Source organism: Phascolarctos cinereus, unplaced genomic scaffold (genome assembly GCF_003287225.1).
Source record: "Phascolarctos cinereus isolate Bilbo 61053 unplaced genomic scaffold, phaCin_HiC Scaffold_5;HRSCAF=322, whole genome shotgun sequence".
Classification (NCBI taxonomy): Eukaryota; Metazoa; Chordata; class Mammalia; order Diprotodontia; family Phascolarctidae; genus Phascolarctos; species Phascolarctos cinereus.
The window spans coordinates 195,092,219-195,110,829 of record NW_027555958.1 but is presented as its reverse complement, the minus strand read 5'-3'; the positions used below and the strand labels follow the sequence as shown (position 1 = coordinate 195,110,829).

At 38.8% G+C, this 18,611-nt stretch overlaps 1 protein-coding gene across 1 annotated transcript in view; it reads left to right on the top strand.

Moving 5' to 3' along the window:
- The first annotated feature begins 687 nt into the window (after positions 1–687).
- The window catches only part of MTO1 (mitochondrial tRNA translation optimization 1), a 39,601-nt gene continuing 21,677 nt past the window's right edge, over positions 688–18,611 (top strand). Inside the window, 10 exon segments of the mRNA XM_021000201.2 lie at positions 688–1,030; positions 4,712–4,911; positions 6,254–6,371; positions 9,155–9,444; positions 9,931–9,976; positions 9,979–10,042; positions 11,866–12,056; positions 12,936–13,066; positions 17,185–17,389; positions 17,477–17,648. Coding sequence (XP_020855860.1) covers positions 823–1,030; positions 4,712–4,911; positions 6,254–6,371; positions 9,155–9,444; positions 9,931–9,976; positions 9,979–10,042; positions 11,866–12,056; positions 12,936–13,066; positions 17,185–17,389; positions 17,477–17,648 — 1,625 coding nt within the window. The 5' untranslated portion in view covers positions 688–822.

The following is an 18,611-nucleotide window of genomic DNA, read 5'->3' as shown; positions in this document are numbered from 1 at the left end:
GAGGGAGGCCTGTGCAAAGCTGTGGACACTAACTATGGCAAAAGACAGAAGAGTAGACTGGGCAAAATGCAATAAAAGGCAGCCTGTAAAGGAAAGGGAGGATGTTTTAACATCTCTTAGGAGGGATTTAGATATTTAGATATATAATTACACACACACACAAACTAACGATAATACAGAGCCCACCAGGAGCCAGGGGCTGTGGAAAAGGCAAACACTGTGCTATTCATGTAGACCAAGGTAGGGTTAGGGGGAGGAGGGAGGAGGTGTTTTAAATTTTTTGTGTCCTGGACTCTTTTGACAACCTGCTGCATCCTTTTTCAGAATATAGGGGATTCTTTTTTTTTTTTTTGGTTTCATTTTTTAATTCATAATTGAAGGAAACCCTACATTTCAGTTCTAGGTTGTTAAAAAAAAGTCTTTTTTTCTTATATACAACTTTTTCTAATTGCTGATGTCATGTCAAAACCCCATAGCTTTGACCAAGAGTGGGGAACCTCGAGGTTCACAGGTTCCCCACCTCCAGCCTGGACCCTGACTTTAAGATCTGGGAAGGAGGAGAAGAAATTATGTGGAAATTAGCCCAGGGGCACGTGGTCATGGCTGCTTCCCCTTCTCTCCCGCCCCACAGGGTACAGAGCCATTGGCGGCGTAATGGGGCGGGTTTGAGGCGCTCGACATCCACGCGTGCTGCGTCATGACGTCAAAAAAGATGGCGGCCTCCTGCAGCTTTCAGCTACTACCCAGTCGCCGCTAACTTTGACCACCGGTGGTGCCCTAGTCACAGTTCCCAGTAGTGGCGGCCTCTGCCTGGCTCTCATCATGCTCCCGTTCGGGCGCTGGGGTCGCCGGGTAGCGGCTTGCCTCAGCAAACAGCCCCTGCCGCTGTCCCGCTCCTGCGGAGGCCGCGCGGTGCCGCACTACGACGTGGTGGTCATTGGCGGGGGGCATGCGGGGACGGAGGCGGCGGCGGCCTCGGCTCGCTGTGGCTCCCGGACTCTGCTGCTCACGCACCGCGTGGACACTGTCGGTGAGAGCAGCCGCCGCTGGATCGGGGCCGGGGCTGGGAAGGAAGGGTCCCCGTTCCCTCTCCCTCTCCCCTCCCCCCGTCCCCCGGCCTTTCGTTGCTTCCCAGAGGGTGCGAGGGAGGGGCCTCAAACTGGGGGGGAAAGGGCCGCAAAAAGTTAGGTCACTTGCCGAAGTAGTCTTCTTGCAGAATGAATGCCGTCCTTTTTGCATCCTGAAGGAAATGGAAGGGAATCACTTTCTGTTTAATCCAAATTTCTTAACCTGGGACTCAGTTTCCTCGTGTGTAAAATGAAAGGGTTTCGTGAGATGACCTTTCCAGCCTTTAAATTGGGGGTTCTTTACCATTTTTTGTGCCTGGACCCCATTAGCAGTCCGATAAAGTATGGACCTCTTCTCAGAATGTTTTTAAACACATAAAATAATTCTGCAAAATGACAAAGGAAATCTATTATATTAGAATTTTTTTTTTTGCAAACAAGTTCAAACATCCCGAGTTAAGAACCCTTGTCAGTGGCCCTCAGTCTTTCCTAAGGTGCCCCCCCCCCGGAAGTTCCACTTGCCCTCCAGAGCAGGAAGGGTTTTTTTTATTATTAATTTATTTTGATTTATCAACAATCATTTCCATATGCTTTTGAGTTTAAAATTTTTCTCCCCCTCCCTCCTGACCACCCTGCCCAAGACAGCGCACAATCTGATATAGGCTAAAACATACATTCCTATTAAACATATTTTCACATTAGTGATGTGTAAGTAATTAGAACCAATAGGAGGAACCACCAGAAAGAGGAAACAAAACTCAACAGAAGAGAAAAAAAAAAGCAAATAGTATGCTTCAATCTGCATTCAAATTCCATAGTTCTTTCTTTGGATGTGGATAGCATTTTCCATCACAAGGCCTTTGGAGATGTCTTAGATCCTTGTATTGCTGGGAAGGGTTAAGTTTATCAATATTAGTCATTGCACAACGTGGCTGTTATTGTACACAATGTTCTCCTGGTTCTGCTCACTTGACTCAGCATCAGACCATACAAGTCTTTCCAGGTTTTTCTGAAATCAGCCTGTTTATTATTTCTTATAGCACAATAGTATTCCATTACATTCATATACCACAACTTGTTCAGCCATTCCCCAATTGATGGGCATCCTCTCAATTTCCAATTCTTTGCCACCACAAAAAGAGCCAGATCAAGAAGTTTTGATCTCTCTAGTAACTGAAAGCACTTTAGATCTCTCTTCTGCACCTATCCTAATAGTTCTTATTATTATAGTTGTCATTTCTTTTATAGTTACTTGTGCCTTAACCCCACCCCTGCTAGATTATAAAATCCTTGAGTTACAGAACTTTGTATTATATCATTTTGTATCCCCACTGCTTAGCATAATTCCTTGCATATGGTTGTCTTTAATAAACATTTGCTAAATTGAATTTTGTGAAATATTTCTAGAGGTTTAAAGCTGTAATTTCCACATTTTATGCTCAATCTTTATGTGGTAGTCAGCATATAACTGAATTAGAATAGGAGTGTAACTTGCAAAGAGGCTTGGATGTCCAAAGAAAAAGTGGCCCAAGTGAAGAAAAACTGTGTGAATCTCCATGAAATTTGTGAGAGTATCCAAGAATCAGCTGCGCTGTAACAACTAGTTAGGACTGAAAATTCAATTCAAGATCTTGGGCCAGTTTCTTTAATCAAGAGGATGAATCACAAAAATCTAGAGATAGCAGACTTCATATTGAATCATTAGTCTGATGTGGCTGCCAGAAAAGCTAATGGTATCTTGGACAGCTTAAAAAGAGACATGGCTTATAAGAATAGAGAACTGATTGTCCTTCTATAGTCTGCCGTGCTGTAACTACATTTGAAGTGATATATTCACTTCACTAATAATCTGGGAAAGGTCCAGAGGAAGACAGAAGCTTCTTGATTGTATGTTGTATGAGACTCAGTTGAAAAAACTAGAATCATTAAGCCTCTAGAAGATAACATTGGAAGGAGAGAGAGAGAAATGGGAAAGGGGACACCATAACAGTGTTCATGGATTTGAAAACTGTCATTTGGAAGAGGGGATAGATTTGTTTTGTTTGACCCAAGTAGAACCATGAGCAGTGAGTAGACATTGCAAAGAGGCATTTTTAGGCTTCTGTGAAAGGAAAAAAATGCCTAACAATTAAAGTTATCCAAAAGTTAAATGAGCTGCCATGCTAGGTGATGTGTGCCTCATTGGAGATCTTCAAGCAGAGGCTAAAAAGGAATGGTTGTTAGGTATCTTAGAGTAGGGATTCTTTTTTCTTTTCTTTTTTTCTTTATTTTTTTGCTAGGCAGTCAGGGTTAGGTGACTTGCCTAAGGTCACACAGCTTCTTTTTTCCATATGGGTTAAATTGAATTGAAGTTAGCATGTATTAATTGATGGATCTTTAAAAAGAATTAATTGGACTTCCCCTCCTTGCTCTTCTCAGGTTTGTTTTTTAATGTATCCATTCCCTTCACTACCCACTTCCCCCTGGTTTGCCCACTGTTACTGTATGTAGTAGCTATTTAATACCCAGGCATTGCCACCAGCAACCAGAGAGACCTGAATTAGAAGTTGGCTCAGAGTTTTCATTGAGAAACTCATTGTAGCAAATGTCATACAGGTCTTCTGGTTGGACCAGTATGGTCTAGCTGTATTGAAGTATGAGAAACAGAGAAATAAGAGGCTGGAGGACAAAGGGACACAAGGAGGTTCATTGTCAAACAGGCCAGATCCCAAGCAGTTGGTGTAGTTCATTTGAGCCACCTCAAAATCTTGGATGGAACACCATTTGAATATTTTACAGCAGAATGTCTTTCTCGTGTTTGCACTAATTGTTTTGTGAATTATCAGTGCAGTTATTTCTTTCGTCCTTCTTTTGATCTCAGGTATACCTTGATTGCATTAGATTAGTTTGAAAAGTTGTATAAATAACTTGAGTTGTTAACAATATAATTATATATGTATTTGGGTTGTAATACAGTAGAAAGAACTTTGGGCCTGGATTCAAATCCCACTTCTGAAAATTTTAACACTTGTATTACCTGAGGCAAGTCACATGATCTCCCTGGCCCTCAGTTTCCTTATCTGTAAAGTGGAGGGAGTTGAATTAGATGGCCTTTTTTAGTTCCTTTCAGTTCTAGATCTGTCGGTTTTGATAATCACTAGAATCTTAAGAGTTGTTAAGGAGTCTCTTTTTTTTGGTTTTGTTTTGTTTTTAGGCATTTGGGGTTAAGTGACTTGCCCAGGGTCACACAGCTAGTACGTGTCAAGTGTTTGGTCTGAGGCTGGATTTGAACTCAGGTCCTCTTGACTTCAGGGCAGGTGCTCTATCCACTGTGGCATCTAGCTGCCCCTAGGAGTCATTATTAATTACCACTGTGGAAAGTTAGTCTAAATATGTTAATTTATTTTGCTTTACAACTTATTACAAGAGAGAGTTGGATGAGGGAGTTGGAGAGGAAATGTGGCAATTGACATTAATGTAAAAAAAAAAGAGAGAAGGAACATCATAAACAAAAGCCACAAGAAAAGAAAGTTTGACTAAATAAAAGACATAATACTTATTTAGTTTTTAGTACGTCGTTGACCTGGCTTTCATTTGCGTCTCATGGTGATGATTACAAAGGTAATCTGGTTTTTTTATTTTATTTTGGTATGTTCTTTTCTCAGGTCAGATGTCATGCAATCCTTCCTTTGGAGGCATTGGGAAGGGGCATTTAATGAGGGAAGTGGATGCCCTGGATGGTCTGTGTTCTCGCATCTGTGATCAGTCTGGTGTACATTATAAAGTACTGAACAGGCATAAGGGCCCAGCTGTATGGGGTCTCCGAGCTCAGATTGATAGGAAGCTTTATAAGCAGAAGATGCAGGTGAGAATTAAATAACTGCATTTGACATTGTTGACCACCCTCTCTTCCTGGATGCCCTTTCTCTCCTCTGGGTGTTTGCGACATTGCTCTCTTGGTTCTTCTCTCACCTGTTTCAGAACCCCTAAGTCACCATCTATTTCATGCCCCCTAACTGTGGGTGTGTCCTAGCACTCTGGCCTGGGCCTTGTTCGATTCTCCTTGTAGTTTCTCACGTGATGATCTCATCAGCTCCTGTAGTTTTAATTATCATCTCTGTGAATATGACTCCTAAATCAATCTCTCCAGGCCTAGTTTCTCTTCTGAGTTCCAGTGATACATCTCCAACTGCCTCTTGGATATTTCTAACTGAATGCCCCTTAGGTTTCCCAAATTCAGTGTGTGTAAAATTGAATTCATCATCTTTCCCTTCAACCCTTCCCTACCTCCCCCTTACCCCACCCAATAATATACCCTTTCCAACTGTCTTATTTCTGACAAGGGCACTACTATCCTTCCAGATTCATGTTATCCTTGATTCCTGACTCTCCTTCACCCCACATATCCAGACAGTTACCAAATATTAAGGTTTCTACCTCCATAATATCTATTACATTCATCCTCTTCTCTCTACTCACATGGCTATCTCCCTAGTTTGGGCCCCTAGCACCTCTTACCTGGACTTTCGGATTAGCCTTCTGATAGATCTGTCTGCGTCAAGTCTCTCCTTTCTCCAATTCGTCTTGCATGAATCTGCTGAAGTGGTTTTTCTGAGTTTCAGTGTATTTTAGGGGAGTTTACTGGAGTGTCACTCCCCTACTCAATAAACTAGAAATTACCCATTACCTCAAGGATAAAGCATATACTCCTTTGGTGGCCAATCTTTCCCACCTTATTATACATTATTCCCCTGCCTGCACTTTATTGTCTAGCCAAACTGACTCATTGTTGTTGTTCCTTTTGCACATTTCTCTGCCTTTGTACTGGCTGTCCTTCATGCCTAAAATATGCTTCAACATTTCTGCCTCATAGAATCCCTAATTTCTCAGAAACTCTGCTCAAGTAACACTTTCTACATGAAACCTTTCCTACTTTATGCAGAGCAGTTAGTGGCTCTTCTTCTCTCTCCCAAGAAAACTCTGCAGATTTACCTTGTATTTTATTTTGTATATCCTTGTTTATGTATATGTTGTCACCTTGAGGTCAGGAGTAGTTTCATTTTTGTCTTTGTACCTTAGTGCCTAGCTTATAGTAGGTAGACTAATAAATGCGTATTGATTGATAAAGAAAAATGAAATTGTGGGGATCATTAATTAGTGGGGAAACCATTTGACCAAAATTTCTTAGTCATGTTTTCTGTTGGAAGGAGGAAATCTTGACCACGCCACTGTTAACTGTTCAAGAGGCAGCTGTGGAAGATCTTCTTCTTATGGAACCAGACTCGGACCACCCTGGAAAATGTCGTGTCAGTGGTGTTGTATTAGGTATATATTCGATACAGGATATATGATAGTATATATTAGATATAGGATATGTGATAGTATCTATTTTTAAAGGTTTGTGTTTTTGTGGGTGTTGTTTTTTTTTAAAAGAAAGTTGAATTATTTAGATTAGTTCCATTCTAGCTTCTAGCATAGGACTGTTTAACTTTTCTGTATCATGGACTCCTTTGGCAGACTGGTAAAGCCTATGGACCTTTCTCAGAATAATGTTTTTAAATAATTTAAGAAAATGCTAAATTTTAGTTAGTTTTTAGTGAAAGTAAAGATGTGATTTTTTTTTCCCATCCAAGTTCACAGACCCTCTGTAATCTGTCCACAGAATCCTTGGGTATCTGTGTGTGGTGTGGCTTGTGCTTCACTCTCAAAGAGGACCATGAAATCAGGAAGATGATGCCATGACTTGAAAGTGAATTAAGTTTAAGTGAGGCAGGGCTATACAAAGTCACCAACCTCATTTTCTCCTCCAGAACCATCTGGGTCCAGTGGCCAGATATACGTTGGGACAACTGGAGATAGCCCAGGATGCAGTGGGAGATCTTGGCCTTTTTAAGCTAAGGTCTTTCAAGTTCTCACTTTGACTCAGGTAACCAGTGATGAGGGCTATTTAAAAGTGAGCCAAAGGGGGCAGCTAAGTGGCTCAGTGGGTAGAGCACCAGCCCTGAAGTCAGGAGGACCGGACATCAAATCTGCCCTCAGACCAAACACTTACTAGCTGTGTGACCCTGGGCAAATCACTTAACCCCAATTGCCTGGGGAAAAAAAAGTGAGCCAAAGGATGGCCCCTTTAATTAAAAAAAAAATCAAACTTGGAGGGGACAGCCCTCAGGATTTCTGGCCAAAAGAGAAACAATTACTATTTACTTTCACTCTGAGCCATCAGGGCCCAAACAATAACCATTAAGTGATGCTTTGTTAGGGACCTATATTGTTGGCCAGTCAGTGAGAGCCAGAGTGAATTGCATTTAAGGCAGACCTGCACAACTTGGCAGTAGAAGGGGTCAAAATTAAAATAGGCTAAACTTCTTCAGGCCAAAGATAGATTTTTAGGGACTCACTTTCCAAGTAAAGGTATAATTAATGATTAACCTATTTTGCAAATAAACCATATTTTAAAAAAGGAAAATTTCAACACTTATTACTTAAGATTTTTATTTATCACAAAATCACATTAATGTTTAAAAAAAATTATTTTGCTAAGCGGTACAAGTTTTAATGAATTTTTCAGGTTTTGTTACTGTTTACATTTAGTAACGACCAAAAACATAGCAGAAAAGATGACTGGTAGTCCATTCAGACTAGAGACAGACTGAGGTAGTTGGTTGCCACAGGTCATGTGACAAACAAGAGTGTGAGCAGTAGCAACCACCCACCAGGTTACATGACTGGCGTAATAGTGACTAGTGGAAGGTGGCTTAAGCAGGGTATGGACAAAGCACTCATTACATCTTTATTTTCTTTTACATCCTCTACATTTTCCAGGGCTGCCTGAAATCCTTTGGCAGTCCAAAAGAAAGAAGTCTAGCCAGAATACCCCAAAATATTTAGGTGGGTTTCCCCCTTCAAAATTTACCTTCCTTTGGGCAGAGAACCCTCAGGTAGGGGTGTGATACCCCATAAAGAGAGAGGGGGAGGAAGAATTGTTACTGAGTGCCCAACTGGAACTGACCAGTTGGGTCCCCAGTGGAGCAGCTCCAACTACTCACAGGTTGTGGTTTGTCCTTCGTTTTCAGAGGACCATGACATCAGGAAGATGATGCCATATCTTGCAAGTGAATTGGATTTAAGTGAGGGAGGGCAGTGCAAAGCTTCTTTCTCCTCCAGAGCCATCTGGGTCCAGTGGCCAGATATAGATTGGGACAATCCTAGATTGGGCCTATCTGGTATCTGTAGACACCAAGTTTGAAACCCCACCGAGCAAGTTTGGCCTTGTTAACAAAGTAAAGCCCAGCTTACAAATCTAGTAACTATCTCAGATTTCTAGAGATTGAAATTCTTTAAAAGCTTTCCACTAGTCAAACTGATGTGGTTTAGGGATGTAAGGCTATTGAGGTATAGGACAGAGCCATCTGGAAAGAATTCAAGGACTCAAACAGTTTTACAGTCAAGTGGCAAAAAGTTTATTGTAATGTTAATATGGCGGGCAGAGCTCTTTAGGGAACTTGCACCCTAGCAGGACTGATGCTAAAGCTTATATAGGAAAGGTACAGTGAATTGTGTGGTAAGTATGCTAATTGGGGCAGGGGTCAGTGAGATCAAAGAGTGGTCAACTCCTAAAGGAACATCCAGTTTTTGTTTCTTGGGTGCAGGCATCATTCACTACTGGCGTGGCCTTGGGGGATGGTAGCCTCTAAGGAGTCTACATGTGTACACCTACTTCTGTAACAAGATAGCCTTGGGAATTGATGTCTATAGCTTGACCTGTGGACTGTATATGGTAACTGTGGGAAACAGTACTTCTGCTGGTATAAGATAATCCTTTTCATGCAGGGAAAATTCTACAGAAATAGCTTGTTCTTTTAACAGGGAGAGATAGTTTGCCTCGATGGGGCCCACTTAGGAGTTATTGCCAGAGAAAGGGTCTTTGGGCTGGGAAAAGATATGGTCCTAGGACTGGGGCCTGAGCACCACATCAAAATGACATAAGTAATAATAGTGACATAAAAATAGTGGTCACCATCCAGTTTAGTCCTTGGTAATGACTGCAACAAAGACAGTTAATTTTGTTCTTCCCCCCCTTCTTTTCTTTTTTTTTTTAAATCATTCAGAGGATGGAAGCAAAGTGTATGCTGAGAGTGTTATCCTAACTACTGGCACATTTCTTAGAGGAATGATTCTAATTGGATTGGAAGCACATCCAGCAGGGCGACTAGGAGATCAGCCTTCTGTTGGCTTGGCACAGACTCTGGAGAAATTGGGGTTTGTTATGGGGAGGTTGAAGACAGGGACTCCACCCCGGATTGTCAAAGATTCTATTAATTTTAACATTTTGAATAAGCAGATGCCTGACAACCCATCTGTACCATTCAGCTTTCTCAGTGAAGCAGTCTGGCTTAGGGTAAGAATTTTCAAAGCTGTAATAGTAATTGGAATTCATCAGAAACTTTGTAGAAATCTTGGTAGTTAACACTAAAGGAAGTCATTTCATATTTGCTTAATATCAGTCCAAATTTCTGGATATTCTTGTTTTAAGTACAAGCAACAAATATTTAAAAGGATTTATTTAGAAAAAAAAATTTAGCCACATACTTTAAAATCCTACTGATTTCCCATAGCTTTCCTCATCATTTCAGTTTTTAAAATTATGTTAAGAGTTGAGATTTTAAAAATGAAGATTTTAGTTTCTAATCATGATTCCAAATATTATGTGACTTTGGATAAGCCACTTTTTAAAATAAAATGAATTATGAAGTTAATGCTTCTATTCTTCATTTTTTAATATCAGTAAAAAGCTTGTATAAATCCTCTCATAATTTATTATTTGATTAAAAGGGAAACCTAAAGATTCAAAGTAGTTTTGTAACAAAACTGATGATTTTTTTAGCCAGAAGACCAACTACCATGTTACTTAACATATACCAACTCAAGAGTGAACAAATAGTTAATGAGAACATTCATCTTAACACTCATGTGAAGGAAACTGCCAAAGGACCCAGGTGAGAATGAACTGTTCTGAGAATGTGCTGAATATTGTTTATTTGTTTGTTTTTTAATACAGAATTTCAGAGTTGAAAGGGACCTGCCTCAACAGCCATGCAGTTTAGCCCATGCTCAAAAAAGAATCCTCTCTTTAACATACCCAGCAAGTAGTCACCTGGCTCCTGCTTGAAGACTTCCAATAATAGGAAACTTAATGCCTCAAAAAGTTGCCCATTCCACTGTCAGAGCTAATGGATAGGAAGTTTATCCTGACAAGCCTAAATTTTTCTTTTTGCAGCTTACTGGTTCTGCCCTCTAGAGTCAAAGAAAACAATTCTAATTCCTCTTCCAGTCAGTCAGCACGTATTGATATGCCAGGAGCAGTACTAAGTGCTGGGGGATTTAAAAAAAAAAAAAAGACAAAAGGCTCCTTGCCCTCAAGGATCTCACAGTCTATTAGGGGAGACAACAAGCACACAAATGTCTACAAACAAGGTATATGCAGGATAAATGGGAAATAATTAAATGAGGGAAGGCAGTAGAATTAAGAGGGGTTGGAAAAAGCTCCCTATAGAAGATGCCATTTTAGTTGGGCCTTGAAGTAAGCCAGAAGGAGGGAGATTCCAGGCATGAGGATAAAATGTCCAGAGCATAGAGGTGGAGTTCATGGAACAGCAAGGAGACTAATGACTCTGGAATCCAGTGGGGAATAAGGTAAGAAAATTAGAAGGGGCAGCTAGGTGGCGCAGTAGATAGAGCACCAGCCCTGAAGTCAGGAGGAACCTGAGTTCAAATCCGGCCTCAGACCAAACACTTGACACTAGCTGTATGACCCTGGGCAAGTCACTTAACCCCAATTGCCTAAAAGTTAAAAAAAAAATTAGAAGCTGGGGCTCTGCAGGGAGGCTGGAGGGAGGTTATAAAAGGCTTTGAATGCAAAACAGGATTTCATATTTGATCCTGAAGATGATAGTCTATTGAGTTGGGAGGCCAAAGGCGCCCCACCTCTGGTTTGGCCTCTCAAGATAATAATAGCAGTAGCTATTATTCTATTACATAGAACTTTGAGATTTGCAGAGTGTTTTACATGTTATCTCACACGGTCTTCACAACAACCCTATATAAGGTGGATGCTATTTTAATCCCCATTTTATAGATGAGGAAACAGGAGGCAGACAGAGGTTACGAGATTTTCTGAAGGTCACACAGCTTGTATCTGAGCAGAATTTGAACTCAGGTCTTCCTGACTCCAAATCCAGTACTCTACCCACTGAGCCCTCTATCTGCCCTAGTGTATTTTTGGAGCCTGGCTTTGTCATCCATTTTTAATCTCCCCTCCCAGAATTGTGTCACCTGAAAATCTGAAAATTTGATAAACTTACCATCTATGCCTTTATCCAACTCACTAGTAAAACTGTTGTATAGCACAGGATCAAGATCAAAGGCCAGTGTTTTGGGGACATTTTATTGGAAAATTCCTCCCAGATTCAATACTCTTTGAATTCAGCTGTTCAACCACTTCTGAATCTGTACAAGTATGCTGTTATCTAGTTTTTCCATCTTTTCCAAAGGATTAGCCCAAGAGACTTGTTAAGTGCTTTGCTAAAGTATAGGTAAATTATGTCTTTACAGCATTACTCTGATGTACTAGGTTAGTAACCCTCTCAAAAGATGAAATAAAGTTAGTCTGGCTTGACGTATTCTAAATGAAGCCATACTAGCTCTTTTGTATTGCTTTTTCCCTTTTCCAGTTGTTCAGTTCCCAAGTTATTGAATCTTTGTTTGATGTTGTTGTTAACCTTGGTTTTTCCTTTATTTGTTTCAAATTTTGTATTAATAGGTACTGTCCTTCAATTGAATCAAAGGTTTTACGTTTTCCAAACCGTATACATCAAGTTTGGTTGGAACCAGAAGGGATGGATTCCAATCTCATCTATCCACAAGGGCTTTCTATGACACTACCACTAAATGTGCAAGAACAACTGATCACATCTATCAGAGGCTTGGAGAAAGCCAGGATTGTACAGCCAGGTAATAGGTTATATTTATCCATCCATGCAAGTTTAGCCCTACTTTACTGATAGTAAATCAGTCAACATGAATTTATTAAGCCTCTGTTATTGCTATAGGCAGGGGGATTCACAAGTACTAAGAATGAAACAATCCTTATTCTTGAGGAGTTTAAATTGTAACAAGGGAGACAACAAATACATATATAAATATACGTAGAAAAATATAAAGAAAACAAATACAAGGCCGTTTAGGAGGGGAAGATACAAGCAATGGGGTGTTGGGTCAGGAATCAAAGAAGACTTTATGTAAAAGATGGTATTTGAGTTGTGTCTTGAATGAAAAGAGGGATCCTATGAGGAGGGAGTGAATTCGAGGCAAAAGAGCAGTCATTGCAAAAACCCACAGACAGAAGATAAGAGTGTAATGGGAGAGGATCAGAAAACAGGAGTGATGTAGAATGAGGTTGGAAGTTTAGGTTTGCGCAAGGTTTGAATAGCTTTAATATCTAAACTGAGGAGTTGATATTTTATCCTAGAGGCAGTAGGGAGCCAGTAGAACTTAGCGATTAGGGGAGTTACATGTAATAAAATTTTGGCAACAGCATATAGGACAGCCTGGAGTAGAAGAGAGTTGTGGCAGAAAGACCAGTTAGGAGGCTGTTACCATGGTTTAGGCAAGGTTTGAACTAAGGTAGTAGATTTGTGAGTATAGAGAAGAAGTCAGAGTTTATGTCACTGCTTATAGTCTGGGAATAGAAAACCTAAACACCAAACTATGTCCGTGAAAGTACTATGTGTTGTTTATTGAATGAATCACAAAGATATTCCTTATGCCATTTCTACTTTGAGGAAAATCTGAGTCATGTTACCTTACCCTTTCTGCTTCTTCTTTGGATAGGTTATGGGGTTCAGTACGATTATTTGGACCCCCGTCAGATTACTCCTTCTCTTGAGACTCATTTGGTTCAACGGCTTTTCTTTGCTGGACAAATAAATGGTACCACTGGTTATGAAGAAGCAGCCGCCCAGGTAAGTGGTTATATATGGAATGTAATGGGATAGCATTTGTAGGATCATAGATTTATAGTTGGAAGGAACCTTGGAAGAAATCAAGTCCAAGTCCAACCTCCCTTATTTTATAGATGAGGTTAATCTTTCCTAGGTCACACATAGTTAGTATCTGAGGTGGGGTTTGAACTTAAGTCCTTATTCATTAATGGCTTACAGTGTTTGTAGCATTAAACCATGCTTTAGGGATTACAAATAGAAAAGCAAACAAGATAGTACCGACTGTGAAGTAGCTCACATTCTAATTAAGGAGAAAACACATACAGGACAGTTGAGCTGCAGGTCAGATGGAAAGGCCAAATGTAGTGGTCTTTAAGGTGTAACAACAGATGACAAAGCCCAGAAGTCTTTAGGCTATAATGGCAGATCTGATGGCAATACCTGGGGGCTATAAAATAACAATTGGAAATGGAATAGTTATTCCTTGTATTGCTAGCTTGGGGAATTACAAGGACAGTTACTGTCTATTTTACTGTTAGATAAAGAAGTTCAAAAAATCTTTCAAGCCAAGTACACATACTTTCATAGTGACTTTACTACAAAGGAGGAACAAAGCAAAAAGTATTTGGCAAATATGGTTCAGATTTAATAAAGGAACAATAACAAAGGCTTGTAAATGACTCAGAAGGCAAGACATCATATATTCCAGGCAAGAACCTGATAGAGATAGTCAGGGATCTTGAGTGAGCTCAGGAGCCTCAGGAATAACATTACACACCCCCACAGACCCCCAGGCCATGGGTTCTGCTTTTAGCCTAGCCTCTTTGCAGCCATCATCCAAGGAGTGAATCCTTTTGGATTCATTGTGGCACCCGCTTTTACAGATGTTGCAGCCTCTGCTTCTTTAGCTACTGAAAATCCAGAAAACAAATTTCTTATCACCAAAGTCCTTAGTACTATCACATAATTAAACATGATAAACAGATATGGTTTTATCAGTGGAAATAACATTAAAGACGATATATTGCCATCTTCTTTGCTGCTATACCATAAGTGGACCATGATGCTTTTATTTCTAATTTGCAGATGTAAATATATATGTATATATGTTGTCTCACCCTATTATAATATGAATATTATATAATATCATGAGTGCTATATTATATTATAATATGAACTCCTTTAGAATAGAGACTATCTTGCTTTCTCTGTGTATCCCCAGTGCTTAGCACAGCGCTTTACACATGGTAAATATTTAATAAATGTTTTTTTCTTTCATTCATTCATTCATTCATTCATTCATACTAAAAAGCCTCACATCTATATGTCATGAATACTTCATTAAGAAGTTTGGAAGGATGTGATGAACATGAGACTATCACATAAAAAATTAAATTGACCACATTTTAACAAAAAGAAAACAACTAATAATGATGTGCAGTCATTTCTGAATTGGCTGTCTGTATACAGTCAGACTAATGATTAGTTGCAGTAGAGATAAAAATCAACTAAATCAGAAGAAAGGATACATAAAGAAGACAACACTAAAATAACAACTTCTATCTGACCTAATCAAATGAGTTGCTGTCACTAAGGAAGTTGGAAATGGAAAAGGTAAAGATATTACATTTACTACTTCCTACAGAATTTTAACTGATGTAAAATAGATGCCACAGCAGAGTTCAAAAGATTCCAGAAACTAACCTAGCGAGGAGATAACTTGATCTCATTGCCAGAGATGGTAACCAAAAACAATACCATTTTTGGAGTATAAACATGTTAATAAATCATTATGGAAGAGGATGTTGGGAGATTATGAGCAGCATTGCCTCTTAAAATCAAAAAAAGCAGTGGAAACACAAGCAATTCTGTACAGAGCCTGATATTAGACTTAATTAAGTGAGTTGACCACAAAATATTTATAGCTGAAAGCTGAGGAGAATAATAAGACAGAAATTGGAACAGATTTATCAGACTTTTTATAATCTATTTTCATCATCATAGTCTCAGCCAAGCAGGACAAAGTTGTGACCATCCTTCACCTGAATGTTCACTGGCAGAGAGCAGGAGACTGTTGAAAGCCTGGGAAACAGAGAGCAGCACATAAGTGTAAAGAGAAGAATGCCTATTCCCTTCCTGCTATTGCTTCATAATACCCTCACCCCCTTTCTGCGCATGTGTTCTTCAGAGGAGAACTACAACACTGAATTTGCTAAAAGAGCTTGAGAAGATTCTCATGGCCCTGGAATTATTGCAGTGTTTTTATCAAAGTTTCTCATCAAGTCCTGAAGGAAGTTCCCCTCCACTGAAAAAGACCCTGCCCAAAAAAAAAAATCTGCTCTCTCATCCCAGAACAGTTCTAAAGCAAAAGAAGAAAGCTCCAATAGCAACTGAAAAGAAAGAAGAACCAAATGCTTCTGACTACTTCATTAAATCTTTTTCTGGGGCATCAGGCACTTCAGATTCAGTATGAATGAGGTATAAAGATACTTGCTGCACTCCCTCAAAACAGGAGATAACTATATTCCTGTTGGAGCTTGTAAAGAATTAGGATCTTGGAAAAGAGTGGCTAGACTAGACCAGATTCCAAAAAACTGGAAAAACTTGTGTGAACTGAAGTAGACCAAAGTGAGCAGAACCAGGAGTACATTATACAATGTGACTTATACATTATAAAGAAAAACTTAACTGATCAATGCAAAAACTAATCACCACCCCATAAAACCCATGATATACAAGTATGATAATGCTTTCCACCTCTTGGCAGATTGTTGATGGACTAGAGATACAGAATTAGACGTGTGGTTTAAAATAAAGCTATGGATGTGTTTTGTGTGACTATTTGTATGTTAAATTGGGAGGGATTTTTGTTGGGAGAGAGAAGAGAGTTAGGAAGAAATTAGAAGATAGTAAATGTGATGCTAAAAAAAGGAAGAAAAGAAAGAAGAATGTCAGCGAATCATAAAAAAGGACAACAGAAAAAATCAGATGAAAAGTCAGAAGAGGACACCCAGGCAGAAAAGTGTTGACTGTCCCATATTAAATTTGAAATATACAAAAAGAGCCAAACTGCATGTAGTGGGTATTCATGGTTTCATAAATATTTTCTGTTCTTCTTTGTATAGGGAAATGTTCCTATTTGCAAAGTTCATAATGATAAAAAGTTATTTTTAAAAAATTAAGAAATCTGAAAAGAGGGAAACATAACCAAAAGAATAGAAAAAGATCGCAGAAAATTTATGCAAAAGGGTGATCAGTAGAATACCAGTAATTACAAATGCTTACTTTGTCATCATTATAAAAATAATCTATATATGTACTAAGAGTGTCCTTGATTAAAATATGAGAAGGAATTATTTTACTGATGTTTTCTACAGCAGACCACACCTTCACAGTCACACAATTGCCAGAAAGGTGTAGAAAATAGAGGATCCTGCTGTGTTTATTGTTTGTTGGTACAGAAAAGCTTTGGTAAAGGTAGAGCAAAGTTCAGCCTTAAAGATTCTTGTCCAACAAGTAGTTTCATACTTATGTGAATATGTGAATATCCCTTCATAACAACCACCACAGAAATAACTGATTACTCTAGCAAATAAGGCATAAAACAGGGAAACATATGTTCCACAAAAGTCTTTGCTACTGTCACAGAATATGTAAAGCTTAGATTCCCTCTGGAAGAAGGGGTCCCGATAGATGCTGAAGTTCTCCAGATGCTTTGTGTGCAGATGAGGAAACTGAGACTCCAATAAGTTAAATAACTTGCCCTTAGTCACATAGTTGAGAGTCACACAGTGTGAGAGGAAGAATTTTAATCCCATAATTCCTGACTGCAGATTCTAATACTCATTCCATTATGTCACACTGCCTCTTACAGCATTGCACTTCTGAAGTGGAAAAGAGAAACAATGTGTTTATCCTTTGTAATCATCTAACATCATGTTCTTTGGCTAATATGGAAATATTAGCTATTCTCAGTTCCCAAATGTGGGGTGTATTTTTAAGCTTCATTTAAATTCATTGGCATGCTTCATGTTGTTTTCTTACACTATTAGGCTGCAATCCTCTTTAAGTGAGACACATCTGTGTTAATTTCATAATTATCCTTAAAACTTTTCAGGTTTTGGTTTTGTTTTTTGTAGGGTATAATAGCTGGAATCAATGCCAGTCTTCGGGCCAGTGGCAAACCTCCATTTATCATTAGTCGCACAGAGGGCTATATTGGAGTCTTGATTGATGACCTTACCACAATGGGCACTAGCGAACCATATCGAATGTTTACTAGTCGAGTAGAGTTCCGTGTGTCTCTCCGGCCTGATAATGCTGACAGCAGACTTACTTTCCGAGGTAATTATATCTTCTTCCTGTGACTTCTGTACTTGATATAACTGGCTTTTAAAAACGTATCTTGCTCTTCCTGTTGTCTTTCCCCAGGCTACAAGGAAGCTGGTTGTGTATCTCAGCAGCGGTACAATAGAGCTTCTTTGGTGAAGTCTTCTTTAGAAGAAGGAATTTCAGTACTGAAATCTCTCCAATTTTCTAACTACAAATGGAAAAAGTTGATTCCAGAAGCCCCAGTCAGCATTATTAAAAGTGAACCTCAAAGGTAAGAGTTTGAGTATATCTTTCTAATTTTTGACAGTATTCAAAATAATTATTATTAGGAAAATGTGAAACCTCTTCTACTAGCTTCTATCCCTTCTTAGCAGAAGAGGAAATACAATATATAAATAGACCTATTTTAGAAAAAGAAATTGAACAGGCCATAAATGAGCTTTCTAAGAAAAAAGCACCAGGACCAGACAGATTTACCAGTGAATTCTGTCAAGCATTTAAAGACCAACTGATTCCAATATTAAATAAATTATTTGGAATAATGGGCAAAGGAGGGGACCTACCAAACTTCTTTTATGAAACAAATATGATATTGATACTTAAGCTAGGAAGGTTAAAAACAGAAAGAAAATTATAGACCAATTTAATTATTGAATAGGAATGCAAAAATCGTAAATAAAACACTAGCTAGGAGATTACAACAGTATATTACAAGATTTTACGTTATGAGCAAACAGGATTTATACAGGAATGCAGGGATGGTTTAAATAAGGAAAACTTTTTAACATAATTGATTATTTCAACAATAAAAGTAACAAAAAGCATATGATTATATCAATAGATGCAGAAAAAGCTTTTGATAAAGTATAGCACTCATTTCTGTTAAGAAGCTTTCATCCCTCCTTGATCACCATGCCCATAACCCCCTCCCCACCACACACTTTTTTGTTTTAGTTTGTCTTTTAGATGTTTATGAAATGTCCTTCAGTCTATTCAGTAGATAATAGCAGTAAAGAGTATGAAATGAGGAATTCCCAAATATCCTGACTACCCAATTTTTCTTCTTGCTTTTCTGTTTTTTTTTGCTTTATATTCTTGCCTTTATTTTTTTAATATTATTTTATTTTTTTCCAATTATGTAAAGTCAATTTTTAAACATTCATTTAAAAGAAATTTTAGTTCCAAATTTTCTTCCCCTCTCCCTCCCTGTGATGGTGAGCAATTTGATATAGGT